Genomic DNA, 23,133 nt, shown 5'->3' with positions numbered 1-23,133 from the left:
AACTCGGGACGTGGAACTGCCGATCTCTCAACTTCCAAGGGAGCACTCGAGTGCTCTCCGACGTATTGAAGAGCCGCAAATGTGTGCTGGAAGAGCTCAACGGTACGTACGTTCAGAGATGGACATACCATCTACCAGAGCTGCGGCGACACACACGAGCTGGGTACAGCTTTCATAGTGATAGGCGAGATGCGGAAACGGGTGATTGGGTGGTGGCCAATCAATCCTCGAATGTGCAGGTTGAGAATCAAGGACCGATTCTTCAACATAATCGTCATCAACGTGCACAGCCCGCACCTCAGAAGTACCGATGATGACAAGAATGAATTCTACGCGTAGTTGAAGAGTGAATACGACCGCTGCCCAAAACATGATATCAAGATCGTCATCGGGGATTTCAATGCTCAGGTCGGTCAAGAGGAGGAATACAAACCGGTGATTGGAAGGTTCAGTGCACACCAGCGAACCAATGAAATGGGCCTAAGACTTATCGACTTTACTGCCTCCAAGAACATGGCCGTACGTAGTACCTTCTTCCAGCACAGAATCCCACACAATTACACCTGGAGGTCACCAAATCAGACAGAATCACAGATCGACCACGTTTTGATCGACAGTCGGCACTTCTCAGACATTATCGACGTCAGATCCTATCGAAGCGCTAACGTTGACTCGGACCACTACCTAGTGATGGTTAAGATGCTCCCAAGACTCTCCGTTGTGAACAAAATTCGGTACCGACGCCAGCCTTGGTTAGATCTCGCGCGGCTGAAGCAGCCAGACGTCGCCGCAAACTACGCGCATTCACTCGAAGCTGCACTGCCGGAAGAGGACGAGCTGGACGAAGCCCCTTTCAAGAACTGTTGGAACACTATCAAAACAGCCATCAGCAGTGTAGCGGAGAGCTCCATCGGGCATGTGGCCCGGAATCAGCGGAACGATTGGCTTGACGATGAATGTAGGAGGGTGATGGATGAGGAGAACGCTGCGCGGGCGGCCGAGATGCGCAGTACCACACGTCAGAACGTGGAAAGACACAAACAGAAGAAGATGCAGCGAAACCAAATCTTTCGGGAGAAAAAGCGCAACCTGGAAGAGCAGGAATATGCAGAGTTGAAGCGGCTGCATCGTTCTCAGGAAACGCGGAAGTTCTACCAGAAACTGAACGGTCCCCGCAAAGGCTTTGTGCCGCGAGCCGAAATGTGTCGGGATAAGACTGGCAGTATTCTGACGGACGATCGTGAGGTGACGGATAGGTGGAAGCAGCACTTCGACGAACACCTGAATGGCGCCCAGGCGGAAAACCATGGCGGCGGGGAAAGCGATTTCGACGGTGCAGCAAACGGGGAAGAGGTGCCAGTCCCAACGATAGGCGAAGTTAAGGAGGCCATCATGCAGCTAAAGAACAACAAGTCAGCTGGAAAAGATGGCATCGGAGCGGAGCTTATTAAAATGGGACCAGAAAAGCTGGCCGTTTGTCTACACCGACTAATTGTTAGAATTTGGGATACGGAACAGCTACCGGAGGAGTGGAAAGATGGGGTTATCTGCTCGATCTACAAAAAGGGCGACAAGTTGGACTGTGCGAACTATCGAGCGATCACCGTTCTCAATGCCGCTTATAAAGTGCTGTCCCAAATCATTTTCCGCCGTCTATCACCAATTGCGAATAGATTTGTGGGAACTTATCAAGCCGGCTTCGTCGAAGGTCGGTCTACAACGGATCAAATATTTACACTGCGGCAAATCCTCCAAAAGGGCCGTGAATACAGAGTTCCCACGCATCATTTATTCGTTGACTTCAAAGCCGCATATGATACCATCGACCGGAAAGAGCTATGGAAAATCATGGACGAGAACAGCTTCCCCAGGAAGCTCATCAAACTGATTAAATTTACGATGGATGGTACGCAGTGCTGTGTTCGGATTTCGGGTGGATTGTCAAGTTCATTCGAATCACACAGAGGGCTTCGTCAAGGTGATGGTCTTTCATGCCTGCTGTTCAACATAGCGCTACAAGGTGTTATGAACCGAGCGGATATCAACACGCGGGGCACGATATTCAACAAATCTAGTCAATTCGTCTGCTTTGCCGATGACATGGATATTATCGGTAGAACATCTGTGGCGGTGGCTGAACAGTACACCAGACTAAAGCGCGAAGCAGAAAAGATTGGGTTAAAGATAAATACGTCTAAAACAAAGTACATGCTGGCCAGTGGAACCGAGGCCGAACGACACCGCTTGGGCAATAGTATATTGATCGACGGCGATGAGTTTGAGGTAGTCGACGAATTTGTCTACCTTCACTGGTAACGGCGGACAATGATACCAGCCGTGAGATTCGGAGGCGTATTATCAGTGGAAGTCGTGCTTACTATGGGCTTCACAAGCAATTGCGGTCGAGCAGACCCGTACAAAGTGCACCCTGTACAAGACGCTTGTTAGACTGGTTGTTGTCTACGGGCATGAAACGTGGACAATGTTCGAGGAGGACTTGCGAGTGCTCGGAGTTTTCGAACGACGAGTGCTAAGAACGATCTTCGGCGGCGTACGGGAGAACGGAGTATGGAAGCGGAGGATGAACCATGAACTCGTACAGCTCTATGGCGAACCCAGTATCTAGAAGGTGGCTAAAGCTGGACGGATACGATGGCCAGGGCATGTTGCAAGAATGCCGGACAACTACCCTGCAAAGATGGTGTTCGCCTCAAATCCGGTAGGAACAAGACGACCAGGAGCGCAGCGAGCAAGATGGTTAGACCAGGTGGAGCGAGATCTGGCGGAGAGTACTAGGTGTCCGAGGAATTGGAGATCGGTAGCCCTCAACCGCGTTACATGAAGAAACTTTGTTCAACAGGCTTTGTCTTAGGACGGTAAGCCACCTAAGTAAGTAAATAATGATTTTTTCTGCGGAATTGGGCCAACACTGACAGCATCAATTGATAGTGATAGAAATGTTCGAAAATTTAGTACCCTCTCTCCCATTCAATCGTCCATCTTTCTTCGGCCTGCATCCGTGAATGAAACTACAATATTGATTAATGACCTCTCCTTCATGAAATCTTCCGGCCCGGATAACATTCCTGCAAGTTTTGTCAAACTACATCCTAATGTATTTGCTCCTCTTCTAACCGACGTATTTAATGAAATTGTGCAAACAGGAATTTATCCTGACTGCTTAAAAATTGCTCGAGTAACACCTGTTCATAAATCTGGGGATACGAAAAATCCTAGCAACTATCGCCCAATATTCTGCTTGTCTGTCCTTGATAAAATAATAGAAAAGCTTATCGTTAGTCGGATTATGAGCTTTATCGATCATCATGGCCTCATTTATAAACATCAGTATGGATTCAGGCAAGGCTTAAGCACATTGTCAGCCTCCTGTAACCTAGTGGAGAGCATTTACGACTCGTTGGATAATAGAAAAATAGTAGGATCCCTGTTTATTGCTTTGAAAAAGGCCTTTGATACAATAGACCATGGATTGCTAATCGATAAACTAGATGTTTATGGAATTAGAGGGTTCGCAAAATCGCTTATTAAAAGCTACCTCACAAACAGAACCCAGTTCGTGTCTGTAGGGGACTGTAAAAGCTCGCAAGGAACGGTGCCTACAGGTGTGCCCCAAGGTAGCAATCTGGGGCCAATATTGTTCCTAATATTTATCAACGATCTAGCCAAGCTCCGTGGAAAATTGCGTCTCTTTGCCGATGATACATAAATTTTCTACCAAGGAAATCATTGTGCTACAATTCAGCTCCACATTAAACAAGATCTTTTGCTTCTCAACGATTTTTTTGCAACCAACCTGCTATCGATGAATCTAACGAAAACCAAATACATGCTGATTCATTCACCCCGCCGAAGACTCCCGGATCGAGTTCCAATTGTAGTCAATGATGAAGTTATCGAGGAAGTACAGGATTTCCCGTTTCTTGGTTTAACGTTAGATAGCAAGATGAACTGGAACGCCCACGTCGTTTCACTAAAGCGGAAGTTATCGTCCTTGTGTGGAATTTTGAGGAAGGTCTCCTCCTTCCTGCCCATTACCACGTTAAAAACGCTATATTTTTCGCTGATTCACTCCCGACTCCAATATCTGGTTGCCAATTGGGGACTTGCCTGTAAGTCATCACTACGAGAACTCCAGGTGATACAAAACAGATGCCTAAAAGCTGTTTTCAGAAAACCCGTTATGTACCCCACAAGGCTGCTATATCAGAATCCTGATGATTCAATGCTACCGATCCGAGCACTACAAGAGTTCCAAATGTTGGTTTACTTGCGGAATACCCTTGCTGAATCCTCTTCGGTACCGAGTACAATGCACGAAAGTCGCTCCAGTAGACAAATGGGTCACCTTTACCTGCCAAGATTCAATACCGAGTTCGGCCGCAAAAAAATTTGGTACATCGACAGCAAACTGTTTAACAACCTCCCTCCCTCGTGCAAGAATGCCCCATCAATTCATATTTTTAAACGTCGCCTGCGAGCCATCATCAAGACAAAAATTCCGCACTACCTCTCTTAAAGCTAGTCACCCTGCCTGCCACCACGAATGCCGCCACCAACCGCTGCATGTCGCCAAACATCACCATTCGTCGCCACCTACCGTCATCGCCAACACATCGATAAGAAACCACCGCCCACATCACCCGTCATCAATTTCCACATGTTGTACAAAAACTGCGTAACACTTCCTTAAAAGAGCAAATGCTCACTGGAAGTGAAATCAACCAAACAGTTCTTTGTAAAATAATAGATAAAATATTGAAAGACGAGGAGGTTTTGTGCCTGTTGGAGAAGAAACCTGAAAGAGGTTTACTCCAACGGGCTTTTCCCTGCTCCTTAGAAAAAAGAAAAAGAAAAGAAAAGAATAATAAATAAATAAATAAAAAAATAAGATTACGGAGCAGTTGGCAACACTGATGCTGAACCGGTTGCATACACACCAAACATCGATCAGCTTTTATATGAGCGCGCTGCAAGGTAGACTTTAAGGTTATCAGCGTACACGATTCTGCATCCTGGAGGAAGTATCATGTAGACGTCGTTGTAATACAGCGAAAATAGCAACGGTCCGACGTTGCTGCCTTGAGGTACGCCTGAGGTATTCCGAAAGTCGTAAGACTCAGACAGCGGCTTTCAAGGAAGCTGTAAAGGCCCCGAGATGCTTTATTGCAGCTAGCAGTATGGTGTGGTCAACGCGGTCGGACGCAGCTTTGATGTCGGTATACTCAGATTATACGCAGATTATAGACAAAATAAGCACCAAGAACTGCGCCATATTTGTGATAATTGAGCGGCAGGGGAATAAACCATGCTGATCAATTGAGATATATTACGCCACACTTTTGTGCAACGAGCCACCGATAAGGAGTCCAAATAATTTCGAGCCATCGCAAAGTAACGTAATCCCGCGATAATTGGCACTATCGTTTTTGTTTTCCTTTTTGAACACAGGAAAGATACAGGTTCTTCTCCAGCATACAGGAAATGTAGGAAACATTGAAGCAATTGATTAATAATAAACTATAGAGGTTTCGAAAAAGTAGATGCGCAATCCTTCAGTATAATCGAAGGTATTCCATCCCGCCCGGAAAGTGCCGATGATTTCAACTGCTTCAAGGCAACATCAACTTCATTTTACGTGAAACTAGTTATGTTTATCTTGCACACATTTCCGGGAATAAATCTCAGAGATTTTTGCACGTCAAGGGCTGAAGCACTACTACCAGGCGCGTCCACACTAGAGAAAACTTCAGAACAAAAAGATTACAGATGTCTTCAGTATAGCTGGCAGATAGATCAAGTGACATTTTAGCAGGAAGTCCAATTTCCTTGCGTTTCTCGTTAACGAATTACCAAAAACGTTTGGGATTTTGTTTGGATCAGTGAATACAGAGCTAGTATGATCAATTTGAGTTTTTCCAGAAGCAAGGCAATTCCAACGAAGGCCGAGTTAGATGAAATCAATAAACAGTAGATGAAAGTCTAATGATCCTAGTTTCTCGAATATCGTAATTGAAAAATCTCTTTGACGCATTCCGGAGATTAAAAAAGGGGATAAGAACAAGACAGATAGTTCGGTTTCCTCCATTCACATTAACCCAAAGTTTGTTCAATCTCTGAATCATCGATGATTGCTTCAGAAGAACTGTATCGTTTAGAAACTGCTATAAGTACATCTCCACCTCTTGATTTGCCCGAGCCAATGAAGTCGCGGTTATTACGGTAAACATTATATTACGTTCCAAACAGCTGCAGTCGAATGGAACCAGCCATTGAGCCAGGTCTCGGTGAAAATCACCACGTCAATTTCAGTGTCGCTAACGGAGATGAAGAAATCGTCGACTTTGGTGCGGAGTCCTCTAACATTTTGATAGTATAGGCTGATTTAGTCAGATTTTGGAAGAGTATCCTCAGTAGCAGTAGGGGGTCTGGGATGGAGTATGGCGGAGACGCATGCATCCACGAGTATGTCAAGTTGATACAACACGGCAGGCATCAGACGGCTAGACATGCAGCAAGCATGTCAGACGATTGAGCAGCGAAGAAAACATTCGGTTACGACTCGGAAACGCTTCGCCCCATCCATTATGCTTTTTGTCGCCAAGACCTCCCGTTGAAAGCCATCGATGCCGTTTTAGATTTGAATTTACTGGAACTCCAATAAATAGAGATTAAGAAAGATAAGTGTAGGGATCGAGCGCAACCATAGTTAGTTGCTGAACAAGTTTGTACCAAATAATGATGAGTGGATTAAAACAGGATTGTCATTGACAATCCTCAAAATACCGTATGCGTCGATGTTAATGACAGGTTGGAGAACAAGGTTCAACTGCCCTTTGGTTAGGGCTTTGACTTTATTGTCTTCTATGTGCATTGTGCAGAGGAATAAAAAAGATAAAAATCGGTAAAAAATTTAAGTATCGAATCAATTCTTGCACTAATGGATTGCTGCAAGTGTAGTTTTCGTTGACCCTAATTGAAAATTTCTTTCTAAAAATTGTTACTCGTAAACTGTAGATTAATTATTTTATAGAAACATTTAGAATTATCAAGAAAATTGACACTTGCCTTAGGTGTTTCCGCCGAAATTCACAATCGAGTTGATGTGATTTTCAATTTTGATTGTTTAAATCACCGTGCATCGTTTTAATTTCACTGGCGTTAATTTTCGAAATATCATATCAGTTAACTCACCAACACAACTTATTTGGCTGTTATCATTTTCATTCTTCACTTCTGCATTCACCAACGATGTAGGGAAACGACTGTTGAACAAAAATGTATATTTAATTAATTCCAAACGCTCTATCGCTCTACGTAAACGATGGTTGATTCGATTTCGTTTATGCTTGACTTTTTGTGCCAGAACATCACGGCAAAACACAACAGCAACAGTATAATAGGAGGAGGTAGTTTGGGACTCAGTTTCGTCCCTTTTTAGCCTTCTTGTCCTTGATAGCAATCTGAATGATGAAGCAGCACATTTCCTCCGCCTCGTTCATTAGCTGCCATTTGACGTCAAAGGTTCGCTGCGACAAGCAAATATTAGTATCATCCGACTGAGCAGGGAAAAAAAATCATTATTAAATACTCACGCTAGGATACTTCTTCTGAATGGGAAGATTGTACGAGTAGCTCTGCCGCTGGCCGGCAACGATCGGACAACTGGTGTACTTGCAACCTTCGTTGTCCATTCCGGCGAACGGTAAATCCATGGCCGTTTGAGTCCAGAAAGCTTTCGCTGTGGCCGTTTGTGCATCGAACTCCGGTGTGTAGTCGAAGGCAATGGTAGCGTTGCTACCTTTCAACATCAGACAGGGCTTATCCTGTGCCGCTTCCGGACACGGATCCACACGGACCTCTTGCACCGTGCATTTCACTGGTGAAAATCAAGCGAGTTACATGTTAGTACACCGCACTGCACCAGGTAATCAACATGTCATCCATCGTCATCATCGTACTCACCGGGTTCGGAACAACTCTGATATTTAATCACTTCTCCACGTGTGAACGCCACCAGGGCAATGACCACCAGTAGTAGTGCAGCCATTATTCGTTCCATATTTCTGCTGAAATCCACGGCGATAGACGGTTGACTGAAAGCTGAACTGATCGGCCGATCCGGCCGAAGCAGAAATACGTTATCACTCAAATGCGCTAATGGCTACTTTGTTTCTTTCCGATTGAACTGCCAACAAATACCACAATCATTCGCTTTTCAGTAAGCGATAGTGATTAAAAATCGTTTATTTTAACAGGGCTATTTAAATACAGTAAACCTCGCATTGAGTATTTAATCCGTCGCGACGTAATCGAAAATGTTGTTCAAATGTTTTCGTTTCTGACGAAACGACCATTCATTGAGACGGGGGTTCCTGTACATTCATGTTTATATTTAGTCAATCAAGTAGATGCTAGCTGTTCGCTTAATATATAAGTAGAGGGGATGAAAAATTAAAATTCTAACTGGAATAGAGCTATACGAACTCAAAAACAGAATTATTCACTGGATTTCTTGTGCGCATAATACCTAGTAGTACAAGTACAGCTTATAGGTTGTGTGTATGTGATTATGTTCTTTGGCTCGTTTTGTCTCGGAGTTTTTTTTTCGGATTTTTTTTTTTTTTGCGTCGGAACTCACGGTCAGCGGAACTTACACGATACACAGGGTGGTATCCCGGCAGAGCGATATTTGAGCCTCCTGCAGAATCCGCAACCGCGGTCCGAGCGGAATGCCCATCTTTTGCAGTCTCTCCTCTCCTAGGTACGGCAGTTCGATCATTCCGACCCGTTCGTTCTCGAATATGGGGGCGTATTTCTAGAAAAGAAAAAAACATCGATGTTATTGTAAGAGATCATAGTAAGCCATGAAGTCAGTTAGTCAATAAACTTATTGTCATTTGTTGCTATCGTAACGATAACCACGTAACAACTTAAATTCATTATACCTGAAAATAAAAATCAGGCATAATTAAACGAGTCAATATAGTCCCTAAGTTGATAAGCATTTCTCTTACCAACACTAATATGCAGAGATATAGCGCCCTACACGCTTCGGGATCAAGGGATGTCTTACCCCACAAACGAAGAAAGTTTTCGTAAACCGAGACGTTGTGTTCCTGGGTGAGCAGCAAAGCGGACAAGAGAGTCTAGAACTGATTCAGCAAGATATGATGGAGTTTCCAGTAGCAGAATATAATGTTGCCGATGAGTTGCAGTCCAATCCGGCGGATATGCTTCCTCCACAGCTTAAAGCGGTAAGAAGGTACACAGTGGACGGGACCCCGGGGTTCCAGGCCAATGTCTTGATTTTGAAATGAGTTTCAGTACCACTTCTCAAAAGACTTTCGTTTCTCAAATGTAAACGAAAAGCAAGCCTGTTACCGTACCACGAGCTTATGTGGCGCGACGACCGCGACTTGTGGCGATAGGCCATGCTAGGCTACGGAAACCAAATCCTTGGGTGAAAACGGTACGTGAAAGCTCACGGGTCTGCTCCAAGGGAGCAAAGCGCTCAAGTTAAAGTGGGTCTACAAGATTAAAATGAAGGCTGCAGAGATATAAAGCCCGACTTGTCATAAAGGGCAGTCAAACGTATTTCTCGGTACCACAAAGGAAAGAAGGATCAAAAGCTTTTGTTTTATTTGCAGATTGGGCAAGCGGTGCTGAAAGCAGAAGGTCTGTAACCGGATATGCATTTGTCCAAGCGATTCATGTCCATGCGACGAGCGAATGCGTGAAATGGTAGATGACCACCAACCGTTATTGCCTCGTCAATAACTGAAGCTTACTATGTGGGTCTTTCGGCTGCGATGCAAGAAGCTTTATGATGGAGTTCGTTCAGAGCCGAGCTTGCAGAACCGAAACACTACCGCTTTATTGCAATAACAGGAGCGCCATTTGCCTAGCGGAAAAGGACGTTGGTTATACTGCAAGAGCGAAACACTCATAACTCCAGAACCCCTTGATCGTTTTCCACCAAATTTGGCACAAATGTTCCTTAACATACGGGCATCAGCACAGGGGGATTGATAAAAGGGTGTGGTCCCTACCAGGGCGGTCCATATAAGTAAGAGGGGTTGCGTTTCTCTTGTAGTTACTTGTAGTTACAATTGGAGCTGCGCAAGTGACTGCGAGACAAGAAGGGGGGTTAAGAAAGTAAACAGATTGGCAAAATTGGCTACGTGACAGAAGAAAGAGTTGACTGGGAAAGAGGCACACGTTCTTTGACGCATAAGAGTCAGCACAGGGAAGTTGTCAAATAGCGGGGACGGTCTCCTACAAGAGGGAGAAGGAAGGTTCAAATGGGTAAAAGGGTACCATACCAGTTGTACAAGTAGCTAGATGACAAGAGGGGTTTTTAAAAGGGGGGATAGAAGTTAGCTAAAGTCATCCCTCTCGCAGCTTGCTGTCTGCCCTCTCCAATTTGTTTAAGAAGTGAATTCAAAGCTGCATTTTTTCGTTCGTTGATGGAATGGAGGAACAGTTTGAGTTTCGCAAGGGAAGGTCCATTCATCCATCAACTCCAACTTGATCCAGCATAATCCAGCGGAACAGGTCGGTATCCAAGACAACTGCAATGGCACACTTGGCTGTCGAAAAGGCATTCAATAATGGGTGGCACTGGCCCCACGGTTTGGCGTTCTAGCTGCCTCGTTATAATTGTCCGTTATATCTGATTAAGTTAATTCAAAATGCCAAAATCAACAGGGTTATAAGGAGAAGCTAAGTGTGGAAACGCGACAAAGAACTTATACGAAAACCGGAACTAAGAAGGAAGATATTGCGGTGCATTAAGTGCAATCCTGGCATCTGCATCCAGGATATGGCTAACAGGTATGATACGGATACCTATCAAACCACGCAGAATATCCTCGCTCGAGAAGGGTATAGGTCTTACAGCACCAGTAAACATCCGAGTCGGCACTTGAAGCAGAATTTGGTAGCCAAGAAGCGTGCTAGGTGTTTGTACGAGCAAGTTTTGACGAAATTCAACGGATGTATTTTGGTGGACGACGAAACCTATGTGAAAATGGACTTCAAGCAACTTCCCGGTCAAAAATTTTACTTTGCAAATGGCCGTGACAATGTGCCAGGCAAGTATAAGTTCGTGTTTGCTGATAAATTCGCAAAAAGGCCATGATCCGGAGAAGAATATGTAGCTGTGGACTGAATACTGAGCCTTTCATCACTTTTTCAACAATTACATCAAGTTTCTACATGGAAGAATGCTTGAAGAAACGGATATTTCCATTTATTTGTAAACATAAGGGTAATGTCATGTTGTCAGTCGCATTTTCAACTGTGCAGGGTGTTGATAAGTTCTACTGAAAGATAAGTTCGAGGTTTTACCAGAACTAGAGAAAAGTCATAATGTAACACTGTGAAACTTGAAGCTTACTGCAATCCAGTCATTTATGGACTCCAGTCCCGAGTAATAGATTGTTCTATGCGTCCAAATTTACCTTTAGCCAGGCTTTAATCTGCAGATCTTATACTAACAAAACCATCACAACTGTAGCATACTCATTCGGTCTACCCGAACGGTACCCGACGCTATGCAGAACATCTAAACTGTGCATGACGAACCAGCTCTATAAACAAAACATTTACCGAACGATAGAGTAGTGGTCCCGGTTTGGTCGGGCCCTGTGTACTCTACACACAGGATGAGGCTGACGTCAGCCTAGGTCGGCACGATAGGTCAGCAGGAATAGGTCCAAAGCTGCTTCGGCCTCTCCTTCTTGACGGCGCGTTTGAATGTGTCCACAAAACGTTCAACTGTAGATAGAGCAGGGCTGTTCGTACGTGTTCAATTCAAATTATTCTCTTGCAAAAGCAAGAAAAATACGTCTGCTTGAACTGAATGCGTAATTAAGAATAAGTTTATTATTTTAAAGAACAATCAACTATTGTTAATAACATCATGACTTGCTACTTCCGTTGCTCCTTCTACACTCCTGCTCAACGCGAAGTCCAAGCTTACTCCGGAAATATTCATGCTTCACGCGTCCAAGTGGTTTAGTCAAGATGTCAGCGACCATTTCGTTTGTAGGAATATATTCAACCTGTATTGTTCCATTTCGGTATAAGTCCTTAATGAGATGGTATCGGGTTTCCACATGTTTTGAAAGTTGTAGGACTGAATCTTGCTTCAGCTGCTTGATACAACTTTGGTTGTCTTCTCCAATTATAACCGGAAACTTTATTTCTTCGCCAATTGAGTTTAATAGTTTTTAGTTCGATTTTCGATCGCTTGAGTTTCTCGCCCATTCTGCATCCGCGAAACCAGTCAGCTCACCATCTTTGTATTCTAATTGTAATTTTAGCTTGCGTGTTGTGTTCAAGTACCGTAGTGTCCGTTTTGCTTCATTCCAAGCCGCAACTGAAGGACAACTCACTTTTCTTCCAAGAATTGAAGCGGAAATAGCTATGTCCGGCCGGGTATTGACTGCGACATACAGCAGAGCTCCGATTAAACTTTGGTATTTGTCCTTAGATGGTAGTTCATCGCTCTCCTCCTTCTGCTGGATAAAGCCTGGCTCCATCGGCACTTTTGAAGGTTTCGCATCATCCAAACCGAATCGACTAGTTAACTTCTTGATGTAGGTTTCCTGGCTTAACGAAAATCCGTTCTTAGTTCGCTCAATTTGGATTCCCAGAAATAGCTTCACAGCTCCATGAACCGTTAGAGTAAAATGTTCAAGTTACTATACTCCTCCTGGCTCGGTGTAATCAGCAACATGTCGTCCACATACAGCAGAATGTAACAGAATTTACCTTCTTTTTCTTGTACTTACAAGCATGGATCAGCGTTTGAAGGGTTGAATCCAACGTGACGGAAAACCGAATCCATTCATTCCAGAGTGGACTGTTCTTTGCTTCCATGACTGTACGTGGATCTAGCGACTTCCCTTTAACTTTAAAGGTGGAACTCCCTTGTTGTTCTTCGGTGAACACCTGACATCGCTTTTTACTTTTACTGCTGTTTCCTTCATTCAGCTCCTCTAAAATCTCTTCCAGAATCGTAGAAAGATCTTCCGCAACAGTTTCATCGTCCGTAAAAATTGTGTTATTTCCACTCGTGAGGTCGAAAAACTCCTCATCAGGATCCGAAATAACGCTCTGTCTGTCTTCTTCAAGATCTCTGTCTGGGACATGTTCTCGTCCTACAGAATGTGGGACTTCGCCTAGCTGGTATTCAACAATCGAATCGTCTTCCTTAATGCACGGTGTATCATCTGGAACAAATCGCACATCTCGACTTACCGTCAACTTGTGTGTTCTCGCATCGATCAACCTGTAGCAATCAACTTGTGGCAATCAGAATATCTAACCATGATCATCTTTACAGCTTTGGGATCCAGCTTCGACCTTTTCTCCTTGGGAATATGGACAAATGCGGGGGTTCCAAAAACTTCTAGATGCGCCAAATCCGGTTTCTCATGGTGCCATAGTTCAAACGGTGTCTGCTTTATGGCAGCTGTTGGAAGATGGTTCTGCTGTTGGAAGATGGTAGCGTAGCTTCGCGTCTAGGATCATGCATCGCGCCATCTCAACCAACGATCGATTCTTGCGTTCCGCAACACCATTCTGTTGAGGTGTGTCTGCTGTCGTGAATTGCTACTTTATTCCCTCTGCTTTGCAGAACGACTCTATCTCGGTATTTTTGAATTCTCCTCCATGGTCTCTACTGCACGAACGAATTGCTTGAAACGATCAATCGCCACTGACTTCTGTTTCAAGAAATATACAGTCGTGTACCTGCTGTAGTCATCAATCAACGTCAAAAAGTTTCATTGGCCCGCAAACATCGCTATGGATCAAATCTAGAATTGCCTTAAATCTGTCCTTGGCCTTCTTGGGAAATGGTAACCGCGTCATCTTCCCTTCAATGCAGCATTCACACGTACTGTTTCGAAAGCCACAGTCGCGGATTTTGATTCCAGTTGCAAGCTCTAACTTCTCTAATTTCAGTACCGCTTCGTTGTCTCGGTGTCCTAACCTGCCAGCCATGTAGACAGTCCGACTCCTGGAATACTTTCATGGCTTGTACCGCCGTTTGAATGTTGTTCACGTAATACAGTCCGCCTCGCGCGGTAGCCGTTGCAGCAATGCGTCCTCCTTTTTCGATTGTATACTCGTTACCTTGAAAAATAACCCTACCGCCTTTACTCGTAAGCTTCAAAACAGACATCAAATTGATTTCCAATTCCGGCGTGTACAGTGTTTTGCTTAGATTCAACGATTTCTTTGTTCCATTCGATCACAAATCTCCAATAAGCACGTTCCAACGACTTTCGAGGAAATTTGCTTTCCGTCTGCTAAAGTGACTTCCATGGTGACGCTTGAAACGATATTCAAGAATTTGGACTCATCGTTGCACATGTGACAGGAAGCTCCTGAATCTATTATCCACGGTGAAATAACTTCCTTTACGACGGCTGCAGCATCTGTCTTTGAAAAAAATGCGAACAGCTCTCTATTTTCTTCCGCAACCTTTGCTTTCTGGCGACGTCTAGGCTTTGACTTCTCTGACTCTTCCATTTTCCATTGCCATTTGCCCAGGCTTCTGACAAAAGTAACACAGAACTTTTCTTGAATTCTGTTCTCAACGCTGATTCGACTCCGCTTGAGTTTTTGCGCCGAGCAACTTCATCCACCAGCTTACCTCGTACAAATTCCATTGTCAGGTCTGTTTCCGGACGTCCTTCCGGCGGTGATCAGAGAAGAAAACCAATCTGCTTAGCACAACGTTCACCTGCAAATCTTTGTCGAACATCTTCACCGTCAACGTACTCCATCCGCATTGTTTTCCTGAGGATTGTAGTTTTGCCGGTACGTCCCTGCTTCTCATGAGCACCACGGATGGATTCCCAAGCTTCTCTTGCGGTGTTCGTCTTTTTGATGAGGCTATACTGGGTAGACTCGACAAGCAGCCCAATCGTGGCATTTGCCCATTTGTCCCCAGCTTTCCATTCTAAAAGTTCCGCTCCATTGATTGCCTTGAATCGTGTCTGTTCCGGGTCGCGATCATCACACCCGATGCGGAGGCTGATCGGAGCGGGCCAAATAATACACCGATGAAATAATTTTCAATTGCTTTTGATTCACGGCATCTAGTATTGCATACGCAACAGGACGTTTCGGCTAGAAAACCGGTTTGGTTTGTTTGTTTTCAGTTCCAGGTCTACTTTAGTCTTTTGGCACAGGTCAAGTTTTTCACTGAACAACTAGTGTTCATAGTGTTCATGTGTTCATAGGCTCTGACCTCAGCTCAGTTTTTGATTTTGGGAAGCAGTCGTGCTCGGCATCACCGTATTTAAACTCACAGACATAAATCAGACACCTGAACTCTTCTTCGGTGAGTTTCCTAGCTTGAATTGGACACAGGATTTATTCACCCAGCAAGGAAAAGCAATGTGATCCTCCGTCGGATTTTTGGAAATATGAAGGCATCTGTACCGAGAGTCCTTCATCACTCTTTCGCACCACAAAGCCTTTCAATTTCTCAGCTGTTTAGGCGAAGGTAAAAATGTTCTGCAACTTGCTAAAGATAAAACTGGTATACTTCTCGTGCTTTACGGAACCCATCTTTCGCAAAGTAGATAGACTGGGTTTATCCTGGATCATCTAAACGAAAAACGTCCTTTGTAAAGAGGTTATACTAGCGAAAGTCGGATTGGTTTCCGTCTCATAGTGAAACTCTTTGATGTTCCCCGCAAGAAAGTCCAGCAGGGGTTAGAAAGTATTTGCACATAGCTGTCAGGAAACTGTCACTGGAGAACCCAACGTCGTACCGAGCGCGCATACAGATGGGGCACTCAGACAAAACACTATCGTCTTCAATAAAACTAAAAAAAATCACTCACCTCATAGCCCAGCTTCTTGAGAAACAACTTCATAAGCGGCGGATCCTCGCCGAAGAACTTCGTAAGCTTCTTAACCCGCCTTGGGTTGGTAAGATTCATCGGTTCCTTCTGGGTGACATTGCCAGCCGAAGCGCTGGCATTCAGCGGAATGTGATGCATCGACTGCGACCGTAGCAGCGCCATATCGTTTCGAATTTCCTCCAGCTCCTGGGAAACGACGTGCTGCGATCGCATCTCCGACGAAAGGTGCGCTACGCTGCGAGCCAGCGTAACCACGTGCGATTCCAAGCGCTGAAAGCGCTTGTTGATACCACGGATGTCGCGCACCTTGCGCCGTTCGTCCGTTCGTCGGCGATCCCGTATCGGCCGTCCACTGACCGAACTGGACGGCAACGACGATAGACTGCCGTGCCGGCGTCTTCGGTTCATCCGCTGCTGGACGTCGTAGCCGGCCATACGGTTTCCAAGCATTTTCAGTACTTCACTGTACATGGATTCCAACCCCTCGAGCTGGTTGCGGATTTGCTGTAGACCTCCGCCATCGGTTTCCGATTCCGAAACCGATTGGCCGGCTTCCCAGGGGCCTCCCAGTAGGGATTCCAAATCCAACGAACGGGTTGTATTGGTGACGGATGCTCGATCTGAGTCTAAGCCGAAGACTGGAATGAAATGAAACAAAATTAATTAATGTTACAGTTTGATTTTCAGATAGTAGTAACTTACGATGCTTTTTAAGCAGAGTTTGCTCCTGTTTCTTACTGCTTGAGGACAGCTTAAGATTGTGCATGTAGTTTTGAATGGTGTTGGTGGACGGATTGCCCTTGGAGGGTCCTATCGGTTGGGGATTTTTGCTAGCCCGATTGTACGTATCGGTTCCGTACTCCTGTTTGGATTGATTCTTGGCGTTCGATTTGTTGTGAGCCATAATGTTTCCACCACCGTTGCCGATGTTGTACTGGATTCCTCCGTCCGGTGAAAGCGGGGGCAACGGCGGAGACATCGACGATGCGCTCTCCGACATCGTGCTCTCCGGACGCATCATCATCCCCTTGATGCCCGGTTCCAGTATGTTGCGCAGCTCAGCGTCTACGACATCAACCTAGTTGTGCGATTCAGTATCGATTAGTAAACGATTTAGTAAAGGACAAAATAATAAGAAAGAAGGAATTACCCATTCCGATTCCGATTTACTACGGTTCCGTTCGACTTGCTCGATTAGATTCATATTGACCTGTTGCTGGTGCTGCTGCTGCTGCTGTTGTGTCGTGCCTTTCCTGCCGCTGGAATAGGCGGCACTTCCACGTCCGGAATCGACATTCGAGCTGTGATTGCCGTTTCGGTGGTCGTAATCCGAGCTGGAAATGGAGTCTATTTGCTTCTGTGTTTGCACGTGAGTCGACATTTCCGAGGCAATTTGAACGACCGTATTGTTGTTGTTGTTGTTGTTGGTTCCATTTGTCAGCTTATGATGCGAAGGTTTTTGACCCACGGTTGGGGGCTTTTCCATGTGCTGCTCGTGGTGGCCATTGTAACTGGATTCTCCGATGTTGATGGTTGTATGTCCCCCGTGTGAATGCGAGGTGTGACCATCGGAGAATTCGGCCAAAAGTTTGTGCCTTGTTTGAGACGACTGCTGATAGATGGACGGCGATGGAACCGGCGGTGGCTGGGCCATCTGACTCGAACCTTGCGAATGATTGTGACGATAATTGTGGACATAATTTTGCTGTGTTTGCCGGTTGTGCTGCGGCTGTTGTTGCTGCTGCTGCTGCACAGGAAGGTTAATCCGACTATTGTTATGATGCTGTCGGAAACCACCGTCATCACTGTCTGTTCCATCCATCGGATTCGGAGAAAAGTTTGAATAGTTTTGAATTGCAGAAGCCGTGTTCAACTGCGGTTGGGACATAGCTTTTAAACTGCGGAATCCGGTTAGCGAATCTCCGTTGTAGCTATCCGCCGGATCCGCGAACTTTTTGTGATAGTACAAGGGTGAATCACCCCTCGCATTAGTACTCCACAGATTTATATTGGACTGAGCGTGGTTCAGACTGTTGCTCGGATTCCCGCCCGTCATCGTGAACGACGATCCGAGACTGTCGTGCTGCTGAAGCATCGAGGACACGTTGTTCAGCTCGTCCCCTGCTCCCTCTGCGGTGTCCTTCTTGAACTTCGACGATATGAGGTCCTTCAGCTTGTGGTAGTTCTTCGTGACGGATTTCTTAACGGTTTCTCTATCCTTAGGGTTACTGTCTCGTTCCGCTAGGGCTGTGACGTCCTCGGGGAGACGAACCGCGTTCCGCGGAATTGCACCAGTTATCGAAGAATGAATAACTTCAATTTGAGCTTGATTCTGAAAAATAAAAGTGAACAAAAAACAAAATTCCTGATTCATCAGCCGTTAATTGAAGCATTTCATTAAAGCTTCTGTAAACAATCCACAGGGACAGATCCCTTTTTCATCTAAATAATAATAATGAGCGGAAAATGATGCTCGATTTCAGCTCCGCTGCAATTTGCCCCCCACCCAGCGCCAACCCAACCGAACGAGAGTGAGCAAAAAGGAGGAAAAGTAAAGAAAAAGGGATTCGCTTTCCCCTTCTTTCAACAGAACACAACTCCCCCAGCAGCAGCCGTGGCCCGTGGGGCTTGTTTTGTGTTATGATTTTCGTTATGGCCATCGCATCGCGACGGCGACGGCGACGACGACGACAGCGGTCGGTGACACAACTCCATTCATCGCTCTGTTTAGCGCGAATTGCTGTCGTCGCGCATCAGATGCAAATAAACGTCACTCGCATTTTTCGAACATCGCATCGATGCCGATGCCGACGACCGTCGCGTCCTCCCAGGTTGTTTACAGTCGTCACAGCAACCATGGGCTAGCTAACGAAGCGAAATCGAGTGGAAAAAAAGGTTTTCTTCCTAAAATGTTGTTGTTTTTTGTTGTTCTCCGCTGCAATCGCGTAGGACGACGGGGATCGCAGCAGGCTGCGCTTTGCTTTGATATGGAGGGAAAATCGATGCCAGGAAGCGCATCACTGCGCTTTCCCGGGAAATCGGCTCGACCGGGTAGGAGGGAATTCCAATTGGAGCGCAATCATTTCCGCTCGACGCCGCCGCCGATGCCGATGCCGATGAAACAGAATCGGCCTGTTTTTTTCTCCTGCCTTTTTTTTTTCGTTGCATACTCTGGCTTTTCGTGTGAAATTTCCGCATCCGATAAAGCTATTCAAATAACGAACGGTAGTAGCTCGGCTTTTGTCCGATCCGGGACATGATTTATTGGGAATTTCGAAAGAGATCAATAAAATCGTTCGGCTCGGTTAAGCGTCACTTTCAATGAAGGGATTAACTTTGATGCGGTCCGTTTTCAGTCATTTTAGATGACTGAGGGGAGTTTAGCATTCGACAGGAAAATGATTCTATGATTGGAATTGAGTGTTACAATGTTAATACAACGTTTAATAATTCATCTCTTGACTGTGTGGACACGATACTTCGTATTAGGGTAAATCGACGAAAAGCCCAAAACCGGCGTCTGAACGAAACGTTGGATGTAAAAACTTCCACTACCGTAAAAACTAAGTAGGCCTGGGCCTGAAATAAACGTCAAATATTTTTGTTTGTGCGGTTTTCGCACGATGTTTTCAAGTTCTTTGTTAGAATTAATTTAGATGTCCCAATATAGATCGTTTTTCTCATACTGGGGCACGTATCCCAGCTTCTCTTTAGAAGTTATTATAAAACAAAATAATCTCTGTAACGCAGAAATTTTTAATTTAATTTGACACTATTTATGCGGTAAGTAAATTAAATACCTAAGAATAGTTCCAGTTTCAAGTCCAATTTCAAGTACAGTTATAAATTGAACTTCAAGTTTAGTTTCAAGTCCAAATTCTATTCTAATTCCAGGCCCAATTTAAACACAAATTTCAAGTAAATTTTTTATAACGGTTTTTTGTATTAGTTCTTTGAGTTCTTAAATTGCACAATATAGCTCTAAAATGCTGTACATAAAAGAGTCATAGCCGGAAACTGAAACAAATAGTTTTTATGGTCGTATTGGATTTTATTTAACTGAATAAAAACTTCTGGCTGTTTGCAACATTTGTGTAGTCTGATTAGAGTAAAATGTTGCTTGGGAAATTCTTGATCGTTTGCTATCATGAACTCATTTTTTTAAATTTTGCGACTTGGTCCGGTTTGATTTAACATCCACCGACCATATGATATCGCGACAAGCAATCGAGTTGAGCAGGCGAGTCGAGCAGTCGAATCAAGCAATCGAGTCAAGCAGTTGGGTCGAGCAGTTCAGTCGAACAGTCAAGTCGAGCAGTCAAATCGAGCAGTTAAATCAAGTTGTTCAGTCAAGCAGTCCGGTCGAGCAGTTGAGTCGAGTAGTTGAATCGAGTGGTCGAGTCGAGCAGTTAGGTCAAGCAGTTAAATCGAGTAGTCCAGTCGCGCAGTTTAATCGAGTAGTTAAGTCGAGTAGTCCAGTCGAGCAGTTGAATCGAGTAGTCTAGTCGAGCAGTAGAATCGAATAATTTAGTCAAGCAGTCGGGTCAAGCGGTTAAGTCGAACAGTTGAGTCGGGCAGCTCATTAGAGCAGTTCATTCGAACAGGCGAGTCGAGCAGTCGAGACGAGCGGTTGAGTCGAGTAGTCCAGTCGAATGGTTTGTTCGAGCAGTTGAGTCGCGTAGTCCAGTTGAGCAGTTGAATCGAGCAGTTAAGTCGAGCTGTCGAATCAAACAGAAGTCAAGCAGTTGAGTCGAGCAATCAAATCGAGCAGTTTAGTCGAGCAGTTAAATCAAGCTGTTCAGTCTAGCAGTCCAGCTGAGCAGTTGAGTCGAGCAGTCCAGCCGAGCAGTTGAACCGAGCAGTTTAATCGAGTAGTCTAGTCGCGCAGTTGAATCGAGTAGTCTAGTCGAGCAGTTGAGTTGAGCAGTCTAGTCGAGAAGTCGGGTCAAGCAGTTCAGTCGAGCAGTTAAGTCGAACAATTGAGTCGAGCAGTTCAGTCGAGTAGTTCAGTCGAGCAGTTGAATCGAGCAGTTAAGTCGAGCTGTCGAATCAAACAGTTAAGTCAAGTAGTTGAGTCGAGCAGTCGGGTTAAGTGGCTAAGTCGAGCAGTCTAGTCAAGCAGTTGAATCGAGCAAACGGGTTGAGCAGCCGATTCGAATAGTCCAATCGAGTAGTTGAGTCAAGCGGTTCATTCGAGTAGTCGAGTCGAGCAGTTGAGTCGAGTAGTCCAGTCGAGCAGTGAAATCAAACAGTTGAATCGAGCAGTTGAGTCGAAAGTCGAATCGAACAGTTAAGTCGAGCAGATAAATCATGCTGTTCATTCATGCAGTCCAGTCGAGCAGTCGACTCGAACAGTCCAGTCGAGCAGTTCAATCGTTCAGTTAAGTCGAGCAGTCGGGTCGAGTAGTAAGGTATGCAAATGTGTCAAGCAGTCGAATCGAGCAGTTAAATCGAGCTGTTCAGTCAAGTAGTCAAGTGGATCTGTCAAATCAATCAGTTGAGTCGAGCAGTCGAATCGAACAGCTCAGTCGAGCAGGGCAAAAACGCTAAAGAAAAAAGAAGAAAAACTGGAATGGAAAAAAGAAAAACGAAAGAATCACAACGGGTGACACAGTGTGACACAATGAGTATGGGAGGCAAAACGGACTGTAAAAAGAAAGAAAAAAGTGGAAAAGAATTATAACGGAAGAGAGAAGAGAAAAAATGAGAGAAAAAAGAAAAACGACGAATAAAACAAGGAAAACCGAGAAAGAAAACTAGGACAAACTGGACAGAAAAGGAGAAACGCGGAACAAAACGGAATAGAAAAGGAGCAGACAAATTTAGGAAAAGAGAAAAATGGAGAAAAAAAATGAAAACGAAAGGCAAATGGGATTGCACGAAAACCATACCGTGACAGAAAAGGAGGAAAAGCAGCCCATAATAAGAGGCAGAACGGAATGGACGCAAAAAAATAGAAGAGAAAGACCGAACGAATCAGGATCAGGAAGGTCAGAGGAAAGGGCGAATAGTGGGACAGAAAAAGAAGTGAAATAATAGAGGGAAGTTGGGTAGAAACGTGACAGAAAAAAAGGCAAAACGGGAAAGAAAAAATAGGAAGATGAGACAAGAAAGACAAGACAGAATATAAATCAAGAGAAATCAAAAGAAGAAAAGAAAAATCGCGAAAGAGAAAAAACGAGGAAAAAGAGGTCGAAAGAGGAGAAAGATGGGACAAATGAGAATGTGAAATGGAAATGGGATGAGAAAAATCATCCAAAACAGGGCGAAGGGGTCAATGAAAACGGGTAAAACTTTTAAAACGGAAACGAAAAAAGATGAAAACGAATGTTAAAACAAAAAAACAGAAAAAAGGGGACCCAAAAACAGAATAAACGTGACAGAAAAGAGGAGAAAACGAAAAAGAAAAACGTAATAAATGAAGACGAAAAATGAGTAGAAAGAGAGTCAGAAAAAGAGAACGACTGGAAACGAAAAAAAAGTAAAGAGAAAAGATAGAAAAGGGAACGAAAATTAGAAAAAAAGTGAAATGGAAGATGAACAATAGAACTGAAAATAAGAAAAAAATTGACAGAAAGCGAAGAAAAATCGAAAGGATGAAACTGAAAATACGAGACAAAAAGAAAAGAAAAATCAGAGAAAAAGAGGAAACGTGAGAGCAAAACTCAAGAATACGGTACAGCGAAGAAGAAAACGAAACAAAAAGGAAAAAATAGGACTGGAAAAGCGGAAAGTAATAAAAAATGTAAAACTTGTGAGAGAGAATTAGTCTAAAATGTCAATCCCAATTTCGAGTAACATTTTGTGTCCTTGTCCAAATTTATGTCTAGTTTAATGTCTAATATCGAGTTCAATTGCAGGTCCGATTTAAAGCCCAATTTCAAGACTAATTAAAATTCCATTTTATAAGCAATTTTAAACTCGGATTTCAAATCCAATTTTCAAGGCAAATCTCAATTCCAATTTAACCAATTTACGTTCAATTTCCATTCCAATTTTCAGTTCAGTTTCGAGCTTTATTTCAAATCCAAGTTCACGTCAAGTTGCAAATTTAATTTCAAATCCAAATCTAAGTCCAATTCAATTTGACTTTCAAGTTTAATCTATACATATAAAAGTGAGCGTGAGTACCCTACCCAAGCAACAATGTGAGGGTTATTGTACTCATATGACGGTTTTCATGACCAATTTTGGCCTCAAATGCCATCATAAGAGTGTAATA

At 44.2% G+C, this 23,133-nt stretch overlaps 2 protein-coding genes across 2 annotated transcripts in view; both read right to left on the bottom strand.

Annotated features, from left to right (window-relative positions):
• Positions 1–7,087: 7,087 nt before the first annotated feature.
• LOC128737381 (MD-2-related lipid-recognition protein-like) lies at positions 7,088–8,136 on the bottom strand. Its single transcript, XM_053832008.1, has 3 exons — positions 7,984–8,136; positions 7,614–7,897; positions 7,088–7,547 (listed from the first exon to the last, which is right to left on the bottom strand). The coding sequence occupies exons 1-3, from the start codon at positions 8,078–8,080 to the stop codon at positions 7,440–7,442; spliced, it is 489 nt and encodes a 162-aa protein (XP_053687983.1). The 5' UTR covers positions 8,081–8,136; the 3' UTR covers positions 7,088–7,439.
• A 131-nt stretch (positions 8,137–8,267) lies between these two features.
• LOC128733566 (probable serine/threonine-protein kinase DDB_G0282963) overlaps positions 8,268–23,133 on the bottom strand; it is a 33,882-nt gene continuing 19,016 nt past the window's right edge. Inside the window, exons 4-7 of the mRNA XM_053827232.1 lie at positions 17,062–18,243; positions 16,614–16,989; positions 15,891–16,549; positions 8,268–8,836 (exon numbers count right to left, since the gene is read on the bottom strand). Coding sequence (XP_053683207.1) covers positions 8,672–8,836; positions 15,891–16,549; positions 16,614–16,989; positions 17,062–18,243 — 2,382 coding nt within the window. The 3' untranslated portion in view covers positions 8,268–8,671. The remainder of the gene's footprint in view (positions 8,837–15,890; positions 16,550–16,613; positions 16,990–17,061; positions 18,244–23,133) is intronic.

The sequence above is a fragment of the Sabethes cyaneus genome, chromosome 2, assembly GCF_943734655.1.
Source record: "Sabethes cyaneus chromosome 2, idSabCyanKW18_F2, whole genome shotgun sequence".
In the NCBI taxonomy this organism is placed as follows: Eukaryota; Metazoa; Arthropoda; class Insecta; order Diptera; family Culicidae; genus Sabethes; species Sabethes cyaneus.
The sequence above is the reverse complement of the archived record's forward strand: the minus strand, read 5'-3'. Positions and strand labels throughout refer to the sequence as shown.